We start from the raw sequence: 24,978 nt of genomic DNA on the forward strand, positions 1-24,978 counted from the left end.
AGAGAGAGAAAAGGGGGGAGGAGCAGAAAGCATCAACTCCCATATGTGCCTTGACCAGGCAAGCCCAGGGTTTTGAACCGCAACCTCAGCATTTCCAGGTTGACACTTTATCCACTGCACCACCACAGGTCAGGCTCCATTATATTTTAATCAACATCTCAATATAAATAGACTATAATGAGGCAGGTAATGTTCTAGAATAGGGGTAAAGTCTACAAGTCTCCTATAAGCTAAGATTGATTTATTTCATTCTTACATAAGGAGTTGTTTAAAAAGAAGAACATGGCCTGGGTAGTTGGCTTAGCAGTAGAGCATTGGCCTGGCGTGTGGAAGTCCTGGGTTCGATTCCCAGTCAGGGCACACAGGAAAAGTGACCATCTGCTTCTCCATTTCTCCCCCTTCTCTCTCCCCTCTCTCTCTCTCTCTTCTCTCCCACAGCCGTGGCTCAAACAGTTTGAGCAAGTTGGCCCCGGGTGCTAAGAATGGCTCGGTGGCCTTGTCTTAGGCACTAAAATAGCTTGGGTACTGAGCAATGGAGCAGTAGCCCCAGATGGGCAGAGCATCACCCGTAGGGTCTTGCCAGGTAGATCCCAGTCGGGGCACATGTGGGAGTCTGTTTCTGCCTTCCCACCTCTGACTTAATATGAATGAATGAATGAATGAATGAACGAATGAATGAATAGCATGTAACAGATGTGTGTGGCCCACAAGGCCTACACTGTTTACTGTCTGACCTTTTATGGAAAGTTTATCCACTACTGCTGTTGAAGCTGGGAAAGTTAAATATAATTTGGAGGTCCTTCATTTAGGATATTAATTTTTTTTTTTGTGTGTGTGTGTGTGTGTGTGTGTTTTTCTGAAGCTGGAAACAGGGAGCCAGTCAGACAGACTCCCTCATGCGCCCGACCGGGATCCACCCGGCATGCCCACCAGGGGGCGATGCTCTGCCCATCTGGGGCGTTGCTCTGTCGCGACCAGAGCCACTCCAGCGCCTGGGGCAGAGGTCAAGGAGCCATCCCCAGCGCCCAGGCCATCTTTTGCTCCAGTGGAGCCTTGGCTGCGGGAGGGGAAGAGAGAGACAGAGAGGAAGGAGAGGGGGAGGGGTGGAGAAGCAGATGGACGCCTCTCCTGTGTGCCCTGGCTGGGAATCGAACCCGGGACTTCCACACGCCAGGCCGACGCTCTACGACTGAGCCAACCGGCCAGGGCCTAGGATATTAATTGTTAATGAGAGTATAACTGTCTTTTGGGTGGACAGTTCTTTGTTTTGTGGACCTGTCACCTCAGATGTTTAGCATTCCTGACCCTACCCACTAGATGCCAGTGGTGGCTCACACACATTCCCAAGCACTTCCTGGGAGGGGTGATACTATTCTGGTTGAGAACTACCAAGTGAGGAGCTTGATGAGATAGAAAACACCTAGTTAAGATTTTCCTCTTTCATTTCCTCTCAGAGAACCAGACTTAGGATTTGGCTCTTCATGTCATAGGGATCAATCATGGTGGAGTGTTCAAGTAGCTAGTAGAATAGAGATGTTTCAGTAGGGTAGAATAAGAAGGTTTTAATGAGTATGTTTATTGCTTGTTCCCCCATTTCAAGAGTATTTGAGCTTGATGATGAAAAGTTTGTTTTCATGTTGCCCATGCTTTTTTGTGTCTTCTTGTCCATGCTTAGAAAAGCATGTTCCTCTCTATGTGAGAGGCAGAGTGGTCATCTTTGGCCTTAATGACCAGATGATTTTGAGATCTGTGGGAATCTGTATGGTGTACTTGGGAGACTTGTTCAAAGCCAATGTAAAGACGTAGTTTTGGCATCTTGTGAATAACCTGATATCCAGACTTAAGCCAGAACTCTGGGGTTAGAGAATTTTCCAGCCTGGGAGAGTTGACTGAAAAAAGTCCTCCTTTGGCTCTTTACCAAGTTAGACAAGGGAGCAATCAGCTGCTGAGTTCCAGCCAACTGGAATGTATGTGAGGGTGTACTATAAATCGTCCCTTAGGATCCAGCTCCTAGTCTGTGAAGAGCCTTCCAAATAAGAATAAGTCCCTTACACTGGATCCTTGTTCAATCTGCAGCTGCCGTAGGAAGGAGTAGAGTAGTGAGGTGATGTGTCTGTGGGAGCAGCTCATTTTAAATAGTAACATACTGCCTGTTGTGTGGGGTAAGAGACTGTACTGACCTTTTTGTTTTTCCCATGTTGCCTTTCTCACCAATTTCCTATATTGGTTTTTGTTTCTGACCGTACTCTTGAGGGAGATATGTTCATAGTTCTATCATTCTGCAGTCCCTCTCTACTCTTAAAGGTTCCACTGTTTTATCTGTCTACTCTGTTTCACTGTCTTGGACTTGATATTTGGGCTAAGATAGAGAATATGAAATAGTTGTTTTCTTGGCTTGTGATCTTCCCCTAGTCAGCAGACTGTTTGTTTGGCTCCAGGGGAAAACTTGGGTTTTTCCCCTCTTGGAAGCCTTTCACTTTACTCATAAATATTTAATATTGAAGTTACTGCTCAGTTTTATTTTCCTGAGTATTGGTATATAGACTCTCTAGACTAGAAGGAGCTTAAATACTATGGAGACTCCTTTTGATGCTTGTGTCTCCATAAATGTATTTACCACACATTTTTATTTTTAAGAGTCTCAGTGATTTTTCCAGTTGCTTGTCTCCCATCTATCCACTGATCCAGAAATTTATTGAGCATTTACCATAGGAATCACTAGGTATCTCTCCTACTATTGTTCTTTTCATGCCATTCATGGCTGGAACCATCAGAAAGCTGTTTACCTAGCTGAAATATTGGTCCCTAGTAGTAGTATTGCTTACTGAATTGTACTTTGGTGTAAGGTTATTAGCCTAGCCTATATTAAGATGAATAATAATAAAGAGGACTAGGGAAGCATTGGTATTTGCATTATATGGTGTCTTCTTTGTGGAAACGCATGGGAAAATTTTCTGTTTTTAGTATTCATGATAGTTATGCACATTTATGAATTATTCAGAATAATTTTCTATTTTAATTGTTCCAGGGGTTAAAGTTGGATGTGTTACTTCTTTTAATAAGTGTGAAGAACTTCCTGGCATGCATTTTATGTTGTGTCCTTACTACTATTAAAATATTACTTTTTTGCCTGACCAGGCGGTGGCGCAGTGGATAGAGTATTGGACTGAGATGCAGAGGATCCAGGTTCGAGACCCTGAGGTCGCTAGCTTGAGTGCGGGCTCATCTGGTTTGAGAAAAAGCCCACCAGCTTGAACCTAAGGTCGCTGGCTCCAGCAAGGGGTTACTCAGTCTGCTGAAGGCCCGCAGTCAAGGCACATATGAGAAAGCAATCAATGAACAACTAAGGTGTTGCAATGCGCAATGAAAAACTAATGGTTGATGCTTCTCATCTCTCTCCATTCCTGCCTGTCTGTCCCTGTCTATCCCTCTCTCTGAAAAAAAAAAATTCACTTTTTAAAAAGATTTTATTTATTGATTTTACAGAGAGAGTAGGGGGCAGCGAGAAGCATAGTTGTCCCATTTCAGTTGCTCATTGCTTGCTTGCTGTATGTGCCTTGACGGAGCAAGCCCCAGGCCCAGGGTTTCGAACTAGAGACCTCATCATTCCAGGTCGGCACTTTATCTACTGCACCACCACAGGCCAGGCCTTATTACTATTGACCTCTAATCTTTTTCTTTTTGGCTCTTCTTTCTATTTTTAATTTATTTTACCTTGAAGTATAGTATATACCTTTGTATATTGCTTTAAGTGGTTTCACAGTTTTATATGGGCATTTCCTCTTTTCTCTTGTTGATTCAGTTGCAAAACCTCTTTCTCAGGGCAGCTGAGGGGATCAAGCTTTTTCTTGTGATTCAGGTCATTTCTTTTTTTTTTTTTTTTAAAGATTTTATTTATTGATTTTACAGTGAGAGGAGAGAGAGGGTGGGGGAGCAAGAAGCATAGTTGCTTCACTTTAGCTGTTCATTGCTTGCTTGTTGCTTGCCGTATGTGCCTTGACCAGGCAAACCCAGGATCTTTACCTGGTGACCTCAGCATTCCAGGTCAAGCTGCATCCACTGTGGTGGCACAGTGGATCAAGTGTCGACCTGGGATGCTGAGGATGCTGGTTCAAAACCGTGGCTTGCCTGGTCAAGGCACACATGGAAGCCGATGCTTCCTGCTCCTCCTCCTCTCTCCTTCTCTCTCTTTCCTCCCTCTCTAGGCTTTCCTGAAGGAGTTCCCGGTCTGAAGGAGGAGGACACGGCCCCATTCTCAGGGAGCCCAGTCTGAGGGGAACACGCCCCATCCTCGGAGAGCCCCAGTCTGAGGGGGACATGGCCCTGCCCTCCCTGTAGAGACTGGTAGGGTGGCTTCTCCACTGGGGATCAGCAAGGTGAGGAGGGCAGCGGGCAGAGGCCAGTCTGCAGACAAGGCAGCTCAGGTTGTTCCCATTTCTTTTCTTTTTTTAGGTGAAAGGTGGGGAGATTGTAAGGTGGTCTGCAGCATGTGCCCTGACTGGGATCTACCTATCAACCCCCATCTGGGACCAATGCTCAAGTACTGAGCTATTTTTAGCACCTGAGACTGATCCGATCCAGCGGAGCTATCCTCAGTGTCTGGGGTCACTCTTGAACCAATTGAGCCACTGGCTGCGGGAGGGGAAGAAAGAGAGAAGGGGGAGAGAGGAAGGGGAAAGCTGATGGTGGTTATTCCTGTGTGCCCTGACTGAGAATCGAACCTGGGACGTCCATACACTGGGCTGATATTCTGTCCACTGAGCCACTGCCCAGGGCCCTCAGGTCATTTTCGTAAATATTTAGTTAATACCTTTATATGTTAATCGTTATTCTATATAGTTGCTGCACATAGAAAGGTAAATGATATGGGTCCTTCCCTCAAAGATATATAACTCACAGTCTAGTAGGAAAAATGGATATGTAAGTAAATACTTGTAATAAAGTATTACAAGTATAATAATAGAAATAATGTACTCTGTACAGAGGTAATACAGAGAAAGATGTAACTCACGATGAACATGGAAAGCTACCTAGAAAGGTGATCTGACCTTAGTTTTGAAGTATGAAAGAAGTTCTTTAGGTAGATTGGGTAGCAAACTTTCTGGCAGACAGAACAACATAGATAAAACAATAGTGTGATTAGAAACTGCAAGTGGTTGCTTCTGAGATTCCTAGCCAAGAGTCTATCATTAGTATATCTTAGGCCATGGTACAGATGTCCATATTGATGCTGTCTAATCAGTCAGCTGGAACTGAAGATTTATCACAAAGTAGATACTTCTGGGCTTTTGATTTGGCCCAAACCTGGAAGTGGATCTTTCAAATAGTCCTTCTCTGCTTTATTTAATGCATTAGCAAAGGTTGAGTCATCTTAAAGTCATGCCTTCCATCATTCTGGGAAGTTTTCTGAGCCAAGCCCAGCTTGGCTTAGGAATAAGTTATGCTTTGTGTTGTAACCATTGGCAATAAGTCTTACTCTTGCCTTTCACATGCACAGTAGGTCTGCAGTTACTGAAGCTTTAGGAAAGAGGAGTTGGGATAATAACCCTTTGTAAATTTGCATTTTTCTGGGTTGTTACTTTTGTGGTAAAGATATAAAACCTTATTCTATCTAATGAGATTTGGAGCTGACTTGTGCTTCAAATCTTTGAGATGCTTGGTCCTGATTTGTAAAGCAAACTGTATAAGTCAGTTGACATTCTCTGAGGAATTTCTTTGGCAGATTTTCTTTTAGACTTCTGGACAGATCTATAAAACAGTATGGCTTTTAAAATACTTTGAAGTGACATATATCAAAATGTTGAATAAGGCAGTATTTGAATGTTGAATTAGACAGCATCTTGTCCCTAAAATGCTGTCCCTTGTGGCTATCGCAGACTAGGAGTCAGATATTCTAGATTATATTCCTTTCACATTTCTTAACCTCTTTTCTTGTTTTTACACTGTAAAACAGGGATATAGTCTATATCTCTGGTTGGCAAACTGCGGCTCATGAGCCACACGTGGCTCTTTGGCCCCCTTGAGTGTGGCTCTTCCACAAAATACCACGTGCGGGCGCTACCTCGATAAGGAATGTACCTACCTATATAGTTAAGTTTAAAAAAATTTGGCTGTCAAGAAATTTCAATCGTTGTACTGTTGATATTTGGCTCTGTTGATTAATGAGTTTGCTGACCACTAGTCTATACCATCAAACAGATCTGATATTTAACACCGCTCTAGTTTTCTGCACCTAGATGGAGCTCCAAACTTTTAGCACAATCACCTTCATTTTTAGCATCTGAAAGTTAGAATCTTAGTAGGGGTTAGGGCACATATGGAGCAAAGGATGTTGGCTATAGAATAAAGACTTTTTGTGGGACAGCAGAAAAGATATGGTAATTAACAAAAAAAAACCCTTTATTATAGTATACATATAGAAAAATATCAAAACCATTCAGGTTGATTAATTGTCACAAACTGAGCATACTGTGTAACCGACAGAGTGATTGGTTTTTGAATTGTGTCATTTTTGTTCTTTTAACTTAAAACTTAAAGTTTTTCTATACATTAATGGTAATAGTGACAAGGATGGGGTATTGTTGTCCTGCTTTCTGGTATGCCTGAGATTGACTTTCATTGTTGAGAGAGGACAAGGAGAATGAGGAGCAGAATTGGAATTGGATCAAAGATAAGAGATTTGAAGGTGTTTGCTCTGTCTTTTGAACTAGGTATTTTGTGTCTGGGAACTAGCACACAAAAGATATGACTGACAAAAAACTATAGATGGAAGCAGGCCTTGCCTCCATTTACTCAGTGAAACTGAGTCTCTCACCAAAAGTGCCATGGTTTTCAGCCTTAATGTTGAACTATCTGGCTATTGGGGATAAAGTAACATCATGGCCTACCTGCACCTGGAGATGCTTGGGTCTAGCTGGGGTTTGAAATTCCAGAAGTTCTTCATTGCCATGTTTATAGCCTTGTCTTTGGTGTCCAGCTAAATACCAGGCTGTACCAGGTTATGCTGTCCATATGTATTCTAGCAGTGTTCTCTTTCCGCTGCTAGCTAGCTAGCTGCCAGTGAAGGAGAGGTGCCTCTGTTGATAAAGAACAGATACAGAAGTTCACATCCAAACCTGAATAACCATTTTTAACTTGAAACACTTTTCTGAGGAGTTGATGGGCCAGAATCCTTCCCTTATTTGGTGCCTTGCTTAAATCTGAAGCTGTATGAGGTTGCCAGAGCTCCCTGTACTGGTTCTTTGCTTTTTGGTGCCCACAGCATAGTGGTTTGTGAAACTTTCTTTGTGACCACATCTCTCTTAAACTGAAGCTTTGTTCTCCTTTGGGTTCTTAGATTAGTTCTTACCCTGCCCCCCTTCCCTAAAAGATTCAGGGGTTTTCCGGTATTGTAGGTGTGTAGGCAGGAGAGTAAATTTTCTGGACTGTGCATAGTTTTTTGATTATAGTGTGTGTGAATGCACACATATTCATTGACCCTGGAAGAACAGTTTACTTCTGCTCACAGAAATTTGGGGATCAGGGAATGTGCAGATGCTCCCATACTTTCAGCCTTTTGTATAGTGCATTTTCACCAATGAAATAAAAGTTGATTTTGCATCTCATTTGCATAATTGAACAACTCTCTTTGACTTGTTATTTGCTTTTCTGATCTTGTTTAATAAAAAAAAATCAAATGCTTTTTTTTTATCATGTCATTAATTTTGAAATATCCCCTAATTTTTGTAAACAGTATATTATTAATCAGGCAGATTGTAGATTTATCAAGAAAAATGTTAGGGATTTTACTTATTACTACCATTTTACTATTATGGAGAACAAGCTTATGTTCACTTTTCTCTTTTTTCTTTTCTGGCTGGCATTATCCTGGGGAGTAGTTGTTAAGTGTGCTTTCATTGACTTGCATGCTATGGCCTGGACTAGAAGTATCTGTAAGTCTTTTCAGTTGTTTTGGCCTGGTCTCTCAGTGAATGGTAGCTGGAACCATTCGTGGGGTTTTTGCTGGGGTTGCTTTAGTTTTTGGCCTTTATAAACATCCTCAGTGTCTTTCTTGGTTCTGTCAAAAAGTTTACCTTTTTTTTTTTTTTTTAATTTGTTGATTGATTTGAGAGAGAGAGGAAGGGAGAATTGATGTGTTCCTGTATGTGCCGTGACCAGGGATCAAACTGGCAACCTCTGTGCTTTGAGATGATGCTCAGCCATCTAGCCAAGGCCAAGGTGCTTTTTTTTAGAGGTGAAAAATTAATAGCTCAGACTCTGGTGCCAGACTGCCTGGGTTGGCCTTTAGTAAGTCACTGTGCTCAATTCCTCATCTGTAACATAGAAATAATAGTAGCTTTTTCTCACAGAATTGTTGTAAGGTTAAATGAGATAATAGACATAACATGCTTAGAATAGTGCCTTATGCATGGATGATGCTGTAGAAGTTTTTGTCTGTTATTAAAGTATAAGTGGAACATACAAGTGGAGTATGACTTGTATTGTTCAGCTGGGAAGACTTGAGCTCTTAATGTCTGAATTTTGTCTTTTTAAAATTTTATTTTTTTTATTTTAATTTTATTTAAGGGAGAGAGAGAGACGGAAGGGAGAGAGATGAGAAGCATCAACTCATAGTTGCTTCACTTTAGTTGTTCATTGATTGCTTTTATTGTATGTGTGTGTGTGTGTGTGTGTATGACAGAGAAAGGGACGGATAGGGACAGACAGAAAGGGGAGAGATGAGAAGCATCAATTCTTTGTTGTGGCACCTTAGTTGTTCATTGATTGCTTTCTCTTATGTACCTTGACGGGGGGCTCCAGCAGAGTGAGTGACCCCTTGCTCAAGCCGGTGACCCCACGCTCAAGCTGGCAATTTTGGAGTTTCGAACCAGAGACCTCAGCATTCTGGATCAACTCTGTCCACTGAGTCACCATTGGTCAGGTTGAGTTGTGTCTTAATAGCTTGGGGTACTTTGAACTCCTAGAGCACAGAGCCAGCTCTGCAAATTCAACCTGTTTTTAGTTGGGGGCTGTCCCCAAGCTTCTGAAAAGTGTAGTCTAATAGTTAAAATCAGGTATTAGGCCACACTGCCCACACTATGTGGATTATATAGCTGGACAGAAGTGTAGAATACTGAATAGGTTTTTCAAGTCCTTTGTTCCTATTGGCTGCGTCTCATTTGTGCTTTAGACTGTTTTTTTAAAATTAATTAATTAATTATTATTATTATTTTTTTTTTTTTTTTTTTTTTTTTTTTTTCATTTTTCTGAAGCTGGAAACAGGGAGAGACAGTCAGACAGACTCCCACATGCGCCCGACCGGGATCCACCCGGCACGCCCACCAGGGGCGACGCTCTGCCCACCAGGGGGCGATGCTCTGCCCATCCTGGGCGTCGCCATGTTGCGACCAGAGCCACTCTAGCGCCTGGGGCAGAGGCCACAGAGCCATCCCCAGCGCCCCGGGCCATGTTTGCTCCAATGGAGCCTTGGCTGCGGGAGGGGAAGAGAGAGACAGAGAGGAAAGCGCGGCGGAGGGGTGGAGAAGCAAATGGGCGCTTCTCCTGTGTGCCCTGGCCGGGAATCGAACCCGGGTCCTCCGCACGCTAGGCCGACGCTCTACCGCTGAGCCAACCGGCCAGGGCAATTAATTAATTTTTTACAGAGACAGAGAGTGAGTCAGAGAGAGGGGTAGACAAGGACACACAGACAGGAACGGAGAGAGATGAAAAGCATCAATCATTAGTTTTTCATTGCGCATTTCGACACCTTAGTTGTTCATTGATTGCTTTCTCATATGTGCCTTGACCGCGGGCCTTCAGCAGACCAAGTAACCCCTTGCTCGAGCCAGCGACTTTGGGTTCAAGCTGGTGGGCTTTTTGCTCAAACCAGATGAGCCCGCGCTCAAGCTGGCGACCTCGGGGTCTCAAACCTGGGTCCTCTGCATTCCAGTCCGACGCTCTATCCACTGCGCCACCACCTGGTCAGGCTAGACTGTTTTTGTTCTCACCATAAGGCAAGCATAAATTGTAAAAGTGTAGGTACTGTAGTCTTTGGAGCCAGCTCTCTCACATTCATCCATTTCTTCATCTGCTCATCCATCACCTATTGATAATTCTTATGACCTGCCCTGTGACATCAGAATGAATTGTTCACTACAGGACATCACATTTGGAGCTATGCTGATCAATATGGTGGCCGTTAGCTATATGTGGCTACTTAAATTAATTAAAATGAAATAAGATTAAAAATTCAGTTCCTCAGTTACACTAACCACCTTTCAAATACTCATTATCCTCACGTGGCTTGTGACTACTGTGCTGGTCTAAGGACAGACATGTATGTGTTTAATTAAGATGTACTGTGATACCCACTATCCCAGAGGTATATGAAATATTCTCTGAGCCTTGAGGATAAGGAGTCAGGCTCTGCTTGGAGGTAGAGGGTTGGGAGAGATTTAATCAAGGAAAGTAGGACTTTATTAGTATAGAAAGGAGTGTAAGAGAAGGCACTAGGTGGAGATTGGGCATAGCAGTGGAAAAAACATGGTAAATTTAGGGCACCACAAATAATATTTTGTTGCTGAAGGATAGGTTGTACCAAAAAGGGTGGAGGCAGGATGTCAGCCGAAGACTAGACTAGATAGGCTATTTGTTCACCAGGTATTTATTGGTTACCTTCCATGAGCTCACTGCAGTGAACAAAATACACAAGAGTTCTTGCTCTCATGGTATGTGTATGTGTGCTCACACATGTGAGTGTAAAAACGGGATAAACTAGAACAATGGTTCTCAAACTTTGCTGCGTAGTATAATCCACTGAGAGCTTTTAAAAATCATGGTGCCCAGGTCTTACCTTCATACCAGTTAAATCAGAATGTCTGGGGATGAAAGGCAGGCATATGTATTTTTAAGAGATTTGCAGACAAGTCCAATGTGGTGTGAAGTTTGGGAATCACTAGGCTAGAAAGTAAATACACAGGCCCTGAGTGGGAGCATGCTTAGAACATCTAGGGACTAGCAGGCAACAGGAGTAGAGAATGATTATTACATAGGCTTTTTGCAGGCCATTGTAAGGACTTTGGCTTTTATTCAGATGTTATCTTGTCCTATCTCTTGGGGTGGAATGTAGCAGATGTAACTGCTGTTACTCAAGATTTGAATCCTTAAATCCTGTAGAACTCTCTTTTCCTTTGAATACCTTTGTCTGGATTTTGCCAAATTATCCTCCAAAAAGAGATAAATTTAAATTCTTATAATTACTGCTGAGTTTGTTATTTCCCTACAGCATTATTAATTTTAGTACTGCACTGTTTTTCTTGTGATTTTTGTATTATCTGGATCATCTATTTAATACTTTTAAGTCTATAGATTTTAATACGTTGCTCAACAGTCACTTACTGAATATGTACTAAATACCAAACACCATGCTAGGCTGTTTAAAAATACCATTGAAAGGAAATAAAGACTATCCAAATTACCTCTAAAAATGAAATCAGTATTTTCTTTAGTTTGAGTCTTTAGAAAAAGACTTGGTTCTGGGACACTCTTGGTCTCTGTAAATTGAGTTATTTAGAGTTATAACCACTGGTGTAGGAACAGGGATCCTACACTGTTAGGAACAAGGGTCATAATTGTCTGAGTGTGGAATAATAATTTCTTATTCTTCCCTTTCTTCTCTGCCCTCATTGCCACTGGACAATAGCAACAGCTTCTTCTTCTTCTTTCTTTATTTTTTTTAAGTGAGAGGAAGGGAAGCAGAGACAGACTCCCACATGCGCCCCCCACTGGCATCCGCTCGGCAAGGCCACTAGGGGGCAATTTTGCCATCTGGGGCCCTTGCTTTGTTGCAACTGGAGCGTTTTTTAGCACCTGAGGCAGAGGCCATGGAGCCATCCTCAGTACCTGGGGCCAACTCACTCTAATTGAGCCTTGGCTGCAGAAGAGGAGGAAAAAGGGTGGGGGGAACAAGAGAGGGGGAGGGGTTGAGAAGCAGATGGGTACTTCTCCTGTGTGCCCTGACAGGAATTCAAACCCAGGATATCCACATGCTGGGCGGGTGCTCTACCACTGAGCCTATTGGCCAGGGCCAGCAACAGCTTCTTAATTGGTTTCCTGGCCTCTACACATTTGCCCCCCCCCGCCCCAAATTTCTAAATTAGAAGCTAGGATGGCCTTTTCTTGGTGAGGGGTGAAGAAATAAGCATCAATTCTGTTCCACTTAGTTTTGCACCATTGATTGCTTCTTATATGTACCCTGACGGAGGCTAGAACCAGCTACCCTTGGAGTTGAACCTGCAACCCTGAGATCGAAGAAGCTACCTTGGTGTTCCAGGATAATGCTCTATTCAATGTGCCTCCTGCCAGGGCTAGAATGCCCTTTTAAAAATGGAGGTTTTCTTGTGTCACTTTGCTGCTTAAAACCTTTCAATAGCTTTAAGAACAAACTGTTTAAGGACTTCCGCAACTTGGCCTAGTCCATTTCTCCAGCTTCCCTTTTGCAGAATAACTCATCTGTTCATGCCAGTCTCTAATGTACCACTATTGGGACCATCACACATACTATTCCCTTTGCTTATGACACTGGCATGACTCCCTACCCCCCTCCAAAACCACCTAATTTATTCAACCTTCTGGTTTCAATTCAAGAGTCTCTTCCTTTGGTGATCTCTGATGCTCCTGTGGTGGAAATAAATAGCATCCTGTACTTCCCCAGTCATACTTTATAATTGCGTCCCCCGTAGAGCAGGAGTTATTTCTGCCTTGCCCATAGATTATGCACAGTGTCATATACATAGAAGATGGTAAGTTTTTGTTGAATAAATCATTGAATGAGTGGAAAGAGTGTGAGAAGGACCTCATCATGCTTACACTGTTGACACATTTATTTATAAGATGAGTTTGAACTTTGTATATGTGCCTTTGGAGAATTAATTTCTTATTGTCCATCTGATAATTGAATGGGAGGTTCAACGATTTCTTCTTCTCTCTTATTTTGTACAGTACAGATACAGATATACAAGCTCCCCTACTTTTTGGATGGATGGGCATGAGAGTTCCCAGGCACTGAGAGCAATGAGTCAGAAAGAAGAGTCATTCAGAAAGTAACCCAGTCAGAGCAACAGTGTTGCCCTTTGTCTGAACTTTCTCTCTTTCTCTGTATACCTAGAGATGCTGGTGGCACTTATGAACTGGTTGCTATAGATTGTCAGACCACAGCACAGGAATTCATAAACCTTAATCTGGCACTTTCTTTTGATTAGGGATGTTGTTTTGGGAGATGTCCAGGGCCGTCAGGCCTAAGTGAAGTCTTTATTGGGCTGGCTCTTTTCTGTTTCCACCTGGTCACTTAGCCCCAGAGTGGCTTCCAAGGTGAAAACCTAGAGCATCCCTTTTATATTTCTTTGTAGCCTTTGAAGTATTTGGGTTCAAAAGCTTTGAGAGCAGCAGTCTGTTGGCGTGTGTGTGTGTGTGTGTGTTTTGAAGAAGCTGGCGAGAAAGTTTAGCTTTGTGGGCTTTTATAATTGGAGAGAACACTGTAGATTGGTGATTCTCCTGAGGTGGTTAGAGGTAGGTAGGTAGGAATCAGAATATCCAGGGAATTGGGGTTTCTGTTGAACCACACCCTTGAGAACCTTTGCTGTTTCTAACAAGCGTGTGGTAGGTCTCAAATGTTGTAAAGGTAGAAACATTTTTGAGGTACCAATGTTAAAGATGATCTAGCCCAGGCATCTAACCTTTTCTGTAAAGGTCCAGAAAGTAAATATTTTAAGCTTTTGGGAGATACATTCTATGCTGCAGCTATACATCTCTGCCTTTGTAAGGGGAAACAGCTACAATATGTAAACAAACAAGTGGCTTTATTTCAATAGCACTTTATTCATGGATACTGAAATGTATTCATGGGTCATGAAATGTTCTTTCTTTTTTACTTTAACTATTAAAAAATATATAATCCAGCCCTTGGCCAGTGGCTAAGTGGGTGGAATATCAGCCCAGCATGTGGACATTACAGGTTCGATTCTTGGTCAGGGCATCCAGGAGAAGCGACCATCTGCTTCCTCCCCACTCCCTCTTCCCTTTTTCTCCCTCTTCCTCTCCTGCAGTCAAGGCTCAATTGGTTCCAGTGTGGCCCCTGGCGCTGAGGATGGCTCGGTTGGAGAATGTCAGCCTCAGGCACTAGACGTGACTAAGGTCCATTCAAAATCCAGTGGCAGCTGGATTTAGCCCTTGAGCTCTGGTTTGCTGACCCATGATCTAGCCCAAATCTGTCTGTTTTTCAGGATTGCCTGGAGACCTTTTTTTTTTCTTCCAGAGACAGAGAGAAAGTCAGAGAGAGGGATAGATAGGGACAGGCAGGAACAGAGAGAGATGAGAAGCATCAATTATCAGTTTTTCGTTGGGACACCTTAGTTGTTCATTGATTGCTTTCTCATATGTGCCTTGACCGTGGGCCTTCAGCAGACCAAGTAACCCCTTGCTCGAGCCAGTGACCTTGGGTCCTAGCTGGTGAACTTTGCTCAAACCAGATGAACCCACACTCAAGTTGGCGAGCTCGGGGTCTCAAACCTGGGTCCTCCGCATCCTAGTCCAACGCTCTATTCACTGTGCCACCGCCTGGTCAGGCTGGAGACCTTTTTTAAAATAGTAATTTGTAGTCCCCTTTCCCTTTCCTCTTCCCTGAAGGTTTTAATTATATAAGATTGGGGAATTTATATTTTTTACAAAAGCTCTTGTGATGCACACACACTCAGAGTTGTGGAATCACTGATACTGGTCTCATTCAACCTTTTCATCCCCCCCCCCCCCCAAAGATATTGAATGCTTCTCAAACTTGCGTGTCATCCTAGTGCGGGGCTATGCTAATCTTCTCTGTATCGTTCCGATTTATGTGTTGCCAAAGCAAGAACCAGTCTTCTCATTTTATTTATTTATTTATTTATTTTTTACAGAGACAGAGAGTGAGTCAGAAAGGGATAGACAGGGATAGAGAGAGATGAGAAGTATCAATCACTAGTTTTTCATTGTGCGTTGCAACACCTTAGTTGTTCATTGATTGCTTTCTCATATGTGCCTTGACCGCGGGCCTTCAGCAGACTGAGCAGCCCCTTGTTGGAGCCAGCGACCTTGGGTTCAAGCTGGTGGGCTCTTGCTCAAACTAGATGAGCCCGCGCTCAAGCTGACGACCTCGGGGTCTCGAACCTGGGTCTTCTGCATCCCAGTCCGACGCTCTATCCACTGCGCCACCGCCTGGTTAGGCAGTCTTTTCATTTTATAGTTGAGTAAACAGCATTGTAGAGATGAGGTGAACTTTTGGTGGGGCACAGTATACAGGTAATGTATTATAGAATTGCATACCTGAAACCTGTATAATTTTAATAACCAGTGTCACCCCAATAAATTCAGTTAAAAAAAAAAAGATGAGATGACTTACCAGTAGTTATATAGTAAATAAATGGCATAAACAAGATTTGAACCCAGATCTCTAAGATCAGTAGTCTTCATGACCATTCCAGCCTATTCTCTCCCTTGAAACAAACAAATGAGCAATAAATATAAAACAGTCACAAAATTGTGGTTCCTTCCTTTCTTTATGCCTAGTGCCAGTTTCCCTCCTGAGAGCTCAGCTGTCCCTCTACTTGCTGGCTGGGTTTTCTGAAGCCAACTGCTGATTTGACATTTAGCCCAATTTCCCTCCAGTCTGCTGGCTTTAAGTAGGAGAGATAATGAAATAATAGCCAGTAAATTGCTTTAATGTAAGACTTTGTTGAGGCAGCACTAAGCTGCCATGTGAGGGTGAGAGCCGTTGTTTCAAGGGGTGCATTAGTTGGAAGAGGTGGTTTTAAGAGGCATGTTTTACACTTAAATTCACATGGCTCAGATCCAGCTGTCTAAGTAGGACATCTCTACATGGAACTTGTGCTTAATTAAAACTAATTGAGCTGTCATCCTGCCCAGAACAATTCAGAGGTGGAGAAACTAAAGGTGAGGAGTAATCACCATGCTTGCTTTATTTACCTCATCGTCAGTGTGGCTTTCTATATCCTAGAAAGAGGAATACTGAAAGTCCTAATGAATAATTTTTATCTCTACTAAATGATTATTGCATTGACTTACTGATACGGTTGCCACATTTCATGTGCCAGGCCGTCTCCCACCCCCTCTTTCTTTAAGGTCTCCTTAGAGCTCACCTCTCACAAAGACTTTCCTTAATGACAGTAAGGGAAACAGTGCTCCTGGCACCTTCATTGCCTACAGGCCTTGTCTTAAATTTTGGAGCATAAATGGGGAGTTGGCTAGTATGTTATTTATCTTTTGTTCTTGGACTACAAGTTGCTTGACATTTGGGACCCCGTTCTGTCTTGCTGGTTTGCTCTTGAAGGTGAACAGCATACATTCTTTTCTGCCTTGTGACCTCAGTGCTTTAGGGAGATGGGCTTTGGTTGCATGGTCTGAGTCCTGGACATCTACTGATAGGTACCATTGAAATTTGAAATTTGGTCCCCACTTACGTTTTTGCATATCTAAAAATTTATTTATTGATTTTAGAGAGGTTGTGAGATCACAGTTGCTTTGTTTTAAGTTGTTCATTCATTGTTTCTCATATGTACCTTGACTGGGCAAGCTGGGGGTTCCAAACTGGCAACCTCAGTGTTCCAGGTTGATACTCTATCCACTGTGCTATCACAGGTCAGGCAACAGAGTCCCCTTTTAAAAACACAACAAAGGTTTTTTTGGTATATAAAAGTAGAAACATTCCAGACAGATAAATTAGAGAATGATGCCTGACCAGGCGGTGGCGCAGTGGATAGAGCGTCAGACTGAGATGCGGAAGACTCAGGTTCGAGACCCCGAGGTCACCAGATGAGCTCGGGCTCATCTGGTTTGAGCAAAGCTCACCAGCTTGGACCCAAGGTTGCTGGCTTGAGCAAGGGGTTACTCGGTCAGCTGAAGGCCCGTGGTCAAGGCACATATGAGAAAGCAATCAATGAACAACTAAGATGTCATAACGAAAAACTGATGATTGATGCTCCTCATTTCTCTCCGTTCCCGTCTGTCTGTCCCTATCTATCCCTCTCTCTAACTCGCTGTCTCTGTAAAAAAAAAAAAAAAAAATTAGAGAATGATAATTTATATCCCTAAAACACTTTAAAAATGCATATTGGAATTCCTTTTAATACTGAGTGCTTTTTTTTTTTCTTTTCTAAGTAAGAGGAGGGGAGATAGTGTGATAGACTCCCTCATGCACCCCAAACAGGATCCACCCGGCAACCCCCGTCTGGGACCATGCTTGCAATTGAGCTGTTTTCAGCATCTGAGGTAGAGGTTCCATGGAGCCATCCTCAGTGTCCGGGCCGATGTGCTCAAACCAATCAAGCCCTGGATGTAGGAAGGGGTGGGTGAGAGAGCAAGAGAGGAAGGGGAGAGGTGGAGAAGCAGATGTTTGCTTCTCCTATGTGTCCTGGCCAGGAATCAAACCCGGGACATGTACATGCCAGGCCAACTCTCTACCACTGAGTCAACAGCCAGAGTCTGAGTACTCTTACTATCCTTAAAATGATTCATTTCTTAGAAATTTAGTTTTACACACGACTATTCAGAAGCAGGAGCAACTGTTTAGAAATGGCACAGGCATATGTCAGAATCTTTTCTTGTGTTGTATTTTTTGCCTTTGAGCAACTTCTATCCCCTTGTGCTACAGTTCAGAAAGCACTTCTGCAGTTTTGAGTGCTAATTACCAGGGCTTGCATATAAAATTTACTCTTCAAAATACTCTGATTTGTATTATTTATTTTTGTCTTTCAGCTCTGAGTTAGGTAATGTCAGTGGTGGAAATTACATTTTCCAATTGAGGAACAACCCAAACCATTTTACTCATAATCCTATAGTTAGTGACAGGACAGACATTACTGTGAGTGTCTAGAGCCTTAGCCATCCAATTACTGCCATTAGTATCTTTTTGGGTCATTGTTTTTAAGTGATACAAGAGGCTCAGGAGACCATATGTGGTGACTTGTTTTTGGACTAGAGATAAAAAGTGAGGAGCCCTTTAATAATTATAACATTGTCTCTCAGGGCTGTACCTAAGAAGCATTTTTAGTTTCTGGTGAACAGTATGTAAATGTGCAAGAAAGATCTGGAGGTGGATAGTCTCATCATTCGAAGAGTAACAGTTCTTTCTCTACCTGAGTGACACCATCTAAGTGTATTGTTAAAATGTTAAAAAACAAAAAGGTGCAAAAATGAAAGCCAGTCCATGATGTGTTGGAGAGGGAAGGAGCTCAAACTACTTTCCTTACTATGGACTTGGTATTAGTTAGGTGTTCCAAAAGTTCTACCTTAGTACTAGCACAGACTTCATGTTGTTCCTTAGGCCCGTACTGATCATTGTGTAACAGACCTACTTTTCTCAATATAACATGCCTTATTACCTCTTTCTATAATGCATCTCCTACTTTAAGTGTTGTTGGTGGTAATCAAAAGAAACTTCAGTTGATCCTTTAGCGATGTGGAGGGTTGGGCTGTGACGACCTGCAAGGTCAAAAATCTTCGTATAACTTTTGACTGCCCCAAAACTTAACTAATAGCCCTCTGTTGGCCTGAAACCTTACTGGTGACATAAAGTCAATTAATACCTATTTTGTATTTTATATGTATTAATACTGTATTCTTATAATAAAGTAATTTACTAGATAAAAAGTTATTAAGAAAAACCTAGCCTGACCAGGTGGTGGCACAGTGGATAGAGCATCAGACTGGGATGCGGAGGACCCAGGTTCAAGACCCCAGGGTCACCGGCTTGAGCGTGGGATCATCTGGCTTGAGCAAAAAGCTCACCAGCTTGGACCCAAGGTCACTGGCTCCAGCTGGGGGTTACTCGGTCGGCTGAAGGCCTGCAGTCAAGGCACATATGAGAAAGCAATCAATGAACAACTAAGGTGTCACAATGAAATACTGATGATTGATGCGTCTCATCTCTCTCTGTTCCTGTCTGTCTATCTATCCCTCTTTCTGACTCTCTCTGTCCCTGTAAAAAAAGAAAAAAACAAAAACCTAAAGATGAGAAAATATATTTATAGAATTTATTGAAAAAATTTGGCCCTGGCCAGTTGGCTCAGTGATAGAGTGTCAGCCCAGTGTGTGGATGTCCTGGGTTCAAGTCCCAGTCAGGGCACATAGGAGAAGTACCAGCTGCTTCTCCACCCTTCCCCCTTCTTGCTTCTCTCTCGCTCTCTTTTACTCTCTTGCAGCCATGGCTTAATTGGAGCAAGTTGGCCCCTGACACTGAGGATGGCTCCATGGCCACCTCCTGAAGCACTAAGAAGAGCTTGGTTGCCAAGCAACAGAGCAGTGCCCCAGATGGGAACAGCATCACCCCCTAGTGGGCTTGCTGGGTAGATCCCTGTCAGGGCACATCTGGGAGTCTTTCTGCTTCCCCTCCTCTCACTGAATGAAAAAAAAAAGGAAAGAGATTATAGTGCTGGGTCCACAAAGAGCAGAACTAGAGTGGACCAGCCATAGATTGCTATATCCCCATCAGCCTATTTCAAACTGGGCCCCTTAAAGTTTCAGCTCTAGACCTTGAATTTGAACTTTAGTCTGAAAAGATGAAGAAGTATAATTGGATGAGCTACACTGCTCACAAGTATTAGAGGATCAGGGAATGTGCAGATACTCCAGTACTTTCAGCCTGTGCATTTTCACCAATGAAATAAAAGTTGGGGTTTTTTTTTTTGTTTTTTTTTGTATTTTTCTGAAGCTGGAAACGGGGAGAGACAGTCAGACAGACTCCCGCATGCGCCTGACCAGGATCCACCCGGCACACCCACCAGGGGCGACGCTCTGCCCACCAGGGGGCGATGCTCTGCCCCTCCGGGGCGTCGCTCTGCCGTGACCAGAGCCACTCTAGTGCCTGGGGCAGAGGCCAAGGAGCCATCCCCAGCGCCCGGGCCATCTCTGCTCCAATGGAGCCTTGGCTGCGGGAGGGGAAGAGAGAGACAGAGAGGAAGGAGGGGGGAGTGTGGAGAAGCAAATGGGCTCTTCTCCTATGTGCCCTGACCGGGAATCGAACCCGGGTCCCCTGCACGCCAGGCCGACACTCTACCTCTGAGCCAACTGGCCAGGGCCAAAAGTTGGTTTTTTATCTCATTTGTATAATTGAACTTTCTTTGACTTGTCATTTGCTTTTTTTTTTTTTTACAGAGACAGTGAGAGATAGGGACAGACAGGAACGGAGAGAGATGAGAAGCATCAATCATTAGTTTTTCCTTGTGACACCTTAGTTGTTCATTGATTGATTTCTCATATGTGCCTTGACCGTGGGGCTACAGCAGACCAAATAACCCCTTGCTCGAGCCAGCGACTGTGGCTCCAAGCTGGTGAGCTTTTTGCTCAAACTAGATGAGCTTGTGCTCAAGCTGGCGACCTCGGGGTCTGGAACTTGGGTCCTCCACATCCCAGTCCAACGCTCTATCCACTGCTCCACCGCCTGGTCAGGTCTCGTTTGCTTTTATGATGTTCTTGTTTAATAAAAAAATCAAATGCCTTTTTTATTTTATTGCTTCATATTCATTTTGAAATATCCCCTAATTTTTGTGAGCAGTATAGATAGTGGTGGGTTATTTTACCATTGTTGATCAAAAAAAAGTCCTGCTTTCTTGGATAGAAAAATAACTCATAAATAAGATTAGAGACTTATCCAAAATCGGTATTTTCCTTGTTCTTGTCAGTGTTTCATTTCCATCATTATGGGACAAGAGTGGCTCTTAGATCTCAGAGAGCTACAGGTATCTGTCTTTCTACCCAGTTTAGTTGGGATTCAACACTTTGTTCCCTGCGCACAGGCACTACTGCCAGCAGAGGGTGCTGTCCGCTCACTGAGCCTGCTGTCATTTGGCTCAGCTGAGCAGCTGTTGTTGGGCATGTGCCCTGGGTCTGTGTGAGACTTTGGGCATGTCCATTTGGTTCCCATCCCTAGTGCCCACCCCTTAGACCCTGGCCAGGTTATTGTGTCACTAGGGACTCTGTTCAGTAACAGGAAACTGGGGAAAGTTTAATTGTTTTCTCCTCTCTTTTTCCCATGCAGCTGAACAAAAGGTTCATCCTCAGTTTTCTTCATGCCCATGGGAAGCTGTTTACCCGGATTGGGTAAGTGTGCAGGATGTTTATTTTATTTTCCTACATTACAAGTCATTTTGGAATTTAATATTGTTAGCAACTAGACTGTGTTTGTAACTGAGGGCACAGGGTGTGAATTCTTAGAGGCCTCCACCTTCTCTTCCCTTCACTCACTTTCCTAGTTTGCTTATGAAGTTTGGGAAATATGACTCTCCATCCCTCTGTCTCTTCTGTCTCTACCTTTACTAAAGCCCCTTCTAAACACAGTCGTTTCTCAACCCCCACTCCTAATCCCTCTGGGTTTCTCTTTCCTCTGCCTTCCAGCTCAGCCCCTAGTGAACTCCTCAAGGAAGTTATACTCATCTCCTGGGTACAGCTGTCAGGGGTCCTCCTTGGGGTGAATACTGTCCACTCATTTTCCCTTACAGAGAAGAGTAACATTTTTTTCCCTCCAACATTTTCTCTTCCCTGAACCATACCCCTTCCTTCCTGTACCATCCTGCTGATCTTGGTAAATGCTAAGACTTCTCTATGGTTTCACCATCTCCTGTGGATTTATGTGTAAATCTCAGTGGAAGTGGTGTATTTAAAACCCTGTTACTTCATTCATTAAATATCTGGATAGAGATCAAGTTTTGAATGTTTCTTTGGTGGAGTTTTTCTTCACTGTGTAAAACCTAGTGATCCTGAAGCCTGACTAATGCCTGCACCCAGAACAGATACGTGCCCAGTCCGCCTTCAGTCAAGGGGAGGAGTAGGTGGCGTTGCTGTCGGCTCTCTGACAGCTCTTCTGCATATTAATGTTTTCTGATTGGAGGTTTTATTGTGAGCTGCCCTTTGAGGTGATTTGTTTTGAATTATAGATCCCACTGTTGTCGGGGTTCCCCTTTTACTTTCTGTCATAACCTTGTAAGTTTATCTTTAATGCTCTAGAAGTTTTTCTTAGTGGGAGAGACTAAAAGGCTTTGTCCTGCTTTGAAGAAACATTGTTCTGTGGATGGTGAATTAGAAAGTGTGCTTATTAAATGCTCAGTTGTCATCAACGTGGGCAAGTGTGACAGTGATGGCCATCACAGGGATAGTCTTTATTTAAATGACTTGGAAAACTTGGAGTTCTGCCAATAGATGTATCTCTATTAGAACTAAGTGTGAGGAAATTCACCTAGGAAATGTAAACTAGGTACATTAGTAGCTCCCCTCGCACCACCTCCCCAACCCCCATGTAGGCTCCACTGGAACAGGAGTTTCTTTCTGCCTAAGTGTTGTATCCTTAGTGCCAGTCATATAGTAGAGGCTCAGTAAATATTTGTTGTATGAATGAGTGAATCATTACAGAAATGGAAAGATTGTGAAAGACTGAAGAGAAGGATTGGATATTCTTTCTAACAGGTTGTAGTAGCCCCAGGCCGATCATTAGTGAGTGTGGTAAAGCCGCAGGTATCATACAGGTGTGCAAGATAGCAATATCATTTTATAAAATAGCACATCATAGTAGGAAATACTATTGTGCTCGCACTAAAAATGGCTACTATGGTGTTTTATTTATTTTGACAGAGACAGAGAGAGAGAGTCAGGGAGAGGGATAGGTAGGGACAGACAGACAGGAACAGAGGGAGATGAGAAGCATCAATCATTAGTTTTTTGTTGCGACACTTGAGTTGATCGTTGATTGCTTTCTCATATGTGCCTTGACCATGGGGCTACAGCAGACTGAGTAATCCGTTGCTCAAGCCAGCAACCTTGGGTCCAAGCTGGTAAGCCTTGCTCAAACCAGTTGAGCCCGCATTCAAGCTGGTGACCTCGGGGTCTCAAACCTGGGTACTTTGCATCCTAGACCCACGCTCTATCCACTGCGCCACCGCCTGGTCAGGCTACTATGGTGTTTTTTAAATCTCTTTATTACCTTTTTTAGTTCTCAGTTTTAGAATCTTTCCCTTACTGCCTTTTACTCAGTTTTTCTCTCCTTTTCCCATGTTTGTTCCTTAAATTTTCATGTACCATGTTGCTGTAAGTCAGAATTTCTCAACCTCTATACTATTGATATTTTAAGCTTTATAATCTTTGCTGTCCTGTGCATTGTAGGATGTTTAACAACATCCCAGGCTTTTATCCACTACATGCCAGTTGCGCCCCTTCATCTCCCCTCTAGTTGTGACAATTAAAAGTGTCCTCAGGCATTGCCAAATGTTCTCTGAGGGGCAAAATTGCTCTTGGTTGAGAACCATTGCTTTAGGTATTTGTTAGCTCTTTTAGAGACTTTTAGGAATAAAGAAGTTATAAATCTTGGTCTAGAATTTAGGGATATTTAGGATATATTTTTATCAAGTTAGGTATTTTTATTTTTTCCCCTCTTTTAAAATTTTCTTGTTTAGATACATATATTTTGGAGGAGGTTTGGGAAAGAACCACAATAATGTTTAAAAGCTAGAAAATTATTTCTTAGAGGAAAATTAATCATAAAAATTTAAGGTAAAAGTTTATTTAAAGACAGCTGTGGGTTCCCCTAACTGTGTTTAACTATAAAAGAGTTATAACCAGATAGTTTTGATTTCTGTGGGATGACAGCAAAAGAAAATAGGCTTAAGTTGCAGCTGGAGAGATTTGGGTTAGGTGTAAGAAAACTTCACAGAGGGATATGTTCAGGAATTTTCTTCTCTGGAGCCCTTTAAAAAAAGAATAGATTATCTCATTTGTCAGAGGTGGTTTGCTGTGATCCAGATTATTTTTCAGTATCTCTTCCATTCCTGCATATAACATATTCTGTTGGCAAAAGATAAGGCCAATCTAGTTTCACCTTCATAAAAAATGAGTTATAGTAGTGTTCACATGAGGAAAACGTATGTAAATTCTAGGCACTGCAGCCCCTTGATGAGGATTCCTCCTATGCACTCCTGGAGGTAAAAGAGAATTGAGCCCCATATTTATTCTGGAAGGCAGAAACAGCAGTAACTTTTCTATTGAAAAAAACCAACAACATATAGAAGTCTGTAAGACTAGAAAAGCAATGAGCCCAAGCCCCACACAACAACATGGACTGTTGCCTAATTACCAAGAAGATGTGAAATGTGGGAGGCGTTAAAAACGAATTAAGAGTGCAGAGATTGTAATGGGGAGCAGCTGAAGACACATCCACTGTCCCGCCTACCTTTTGAGAGAAGCCCCAATGTTGCTCTCCAGTCCTTGTTTTCTCTGTGCCCAGCATTCCAAATTGCATTCGCTTATGCTTGAGTGCCTACTATGTGCAACTCAAGTCTTCTTACTCTCAGCAGTGAAAAAGAGGCTTGGAATGTTAGATGGAATCAAATGCCAAAAAAGAGTTTGTTTTTCACCACTGATTAGTTGCAAGACCTTGAGAGTAAACAAGTCAAAGCCTCTTTAGATGATATCCAAGGTCCACTCCAGTTCTTATGGTCTATAGCATATGACTTTTTTCTCTCATTTCTACCCTTGTCACATGGCTTAGTTTTGTTTGTTTGTTTGTTGCTACTGGGTTGTTTTTCTCTTGTTCAGTTTTTTTTAAAATTAATTATTTATTTTTAGAGAGGAGAGAGAGAGGGAGAGAGAGAAACAGAGAGAGAGAAGGGGGGAGGAGCTGGAAACATCAACTCCCATATGTGCCTTGACCAGGCAAGCCCAGGGTTTCGATCTGGCGACCTCAGCATTTCCAGGTCAACGCTTTATCCACTGCGCCACCACAGGTCAGGCCTCTCTTGTTCAGTTTTTAAAGTTAATTAGTTGCGAAGAGTTCAGAAGCCTGATTCTTCTGTGGAGACAGTATTGTCTAGCTCAGCTGTGTTCCTTAACATCTGAGAGGTGGATCCTGCACCATTAGTCACTGTCTGACCCACTCCCAGGTTTAGGTCCCAGTGTTCTTTGAAAAATTGG

General features: G+C 42.8%; 1 protein-coding gene and 1 non-coding gene across 8 annotated transcripts in view; one reads left to right on the forward strand and one right to left on the reverse strand.

The window, feature by feature from the left end:
- Positions 1-24,978, forward strand: part of SMG6 (SMG6 nonsense mediated mRNA decay factor) — a 291,808-nt gene that overhangs the window by 46,177 nt on the left and 220,653 nt on the right. For all 7 annotated transcript variants that reach the window (XM_066263032.1, XM_066263035.1, XM_066263038.1 and 4 more), the window contains one exon: positions 21,062-21,123. In XM_066263032.1, coding sequence (XP_066119129.1) covers positions 21,062-21,123 — 62 coding nt within the window. The remainder of the gene's footprint in view (positions 1-21,061; positions 21,124-24,978) is intronic.
- LOC136327959 (U6 spliceosomal RNA) lies at positions 14,786-14,888 on the reverse strand. The gene has a single exon (XR_010730011.1). It is a non-coding gene; the product is annotated as a U6 spliceosomal RNA (small nuclear RNA).

Source organism: Saccopteryx bilineata, chromosome 2, assembly GCF_036850765.1.
Source record: "Saccopteryx bilineata isolate mSacBil1 chromosome 2, mSacBil1_pri_phased_curated, whole genome shotgun sequence".
Classification (NCBI taxonomy): domain Eukaryota; kingdom Metazoa; phylum Chordata; class Mammalia; order Chiroptera; family Emballonuridae; genus Saccopteryx; species Saccopteryx bilineata.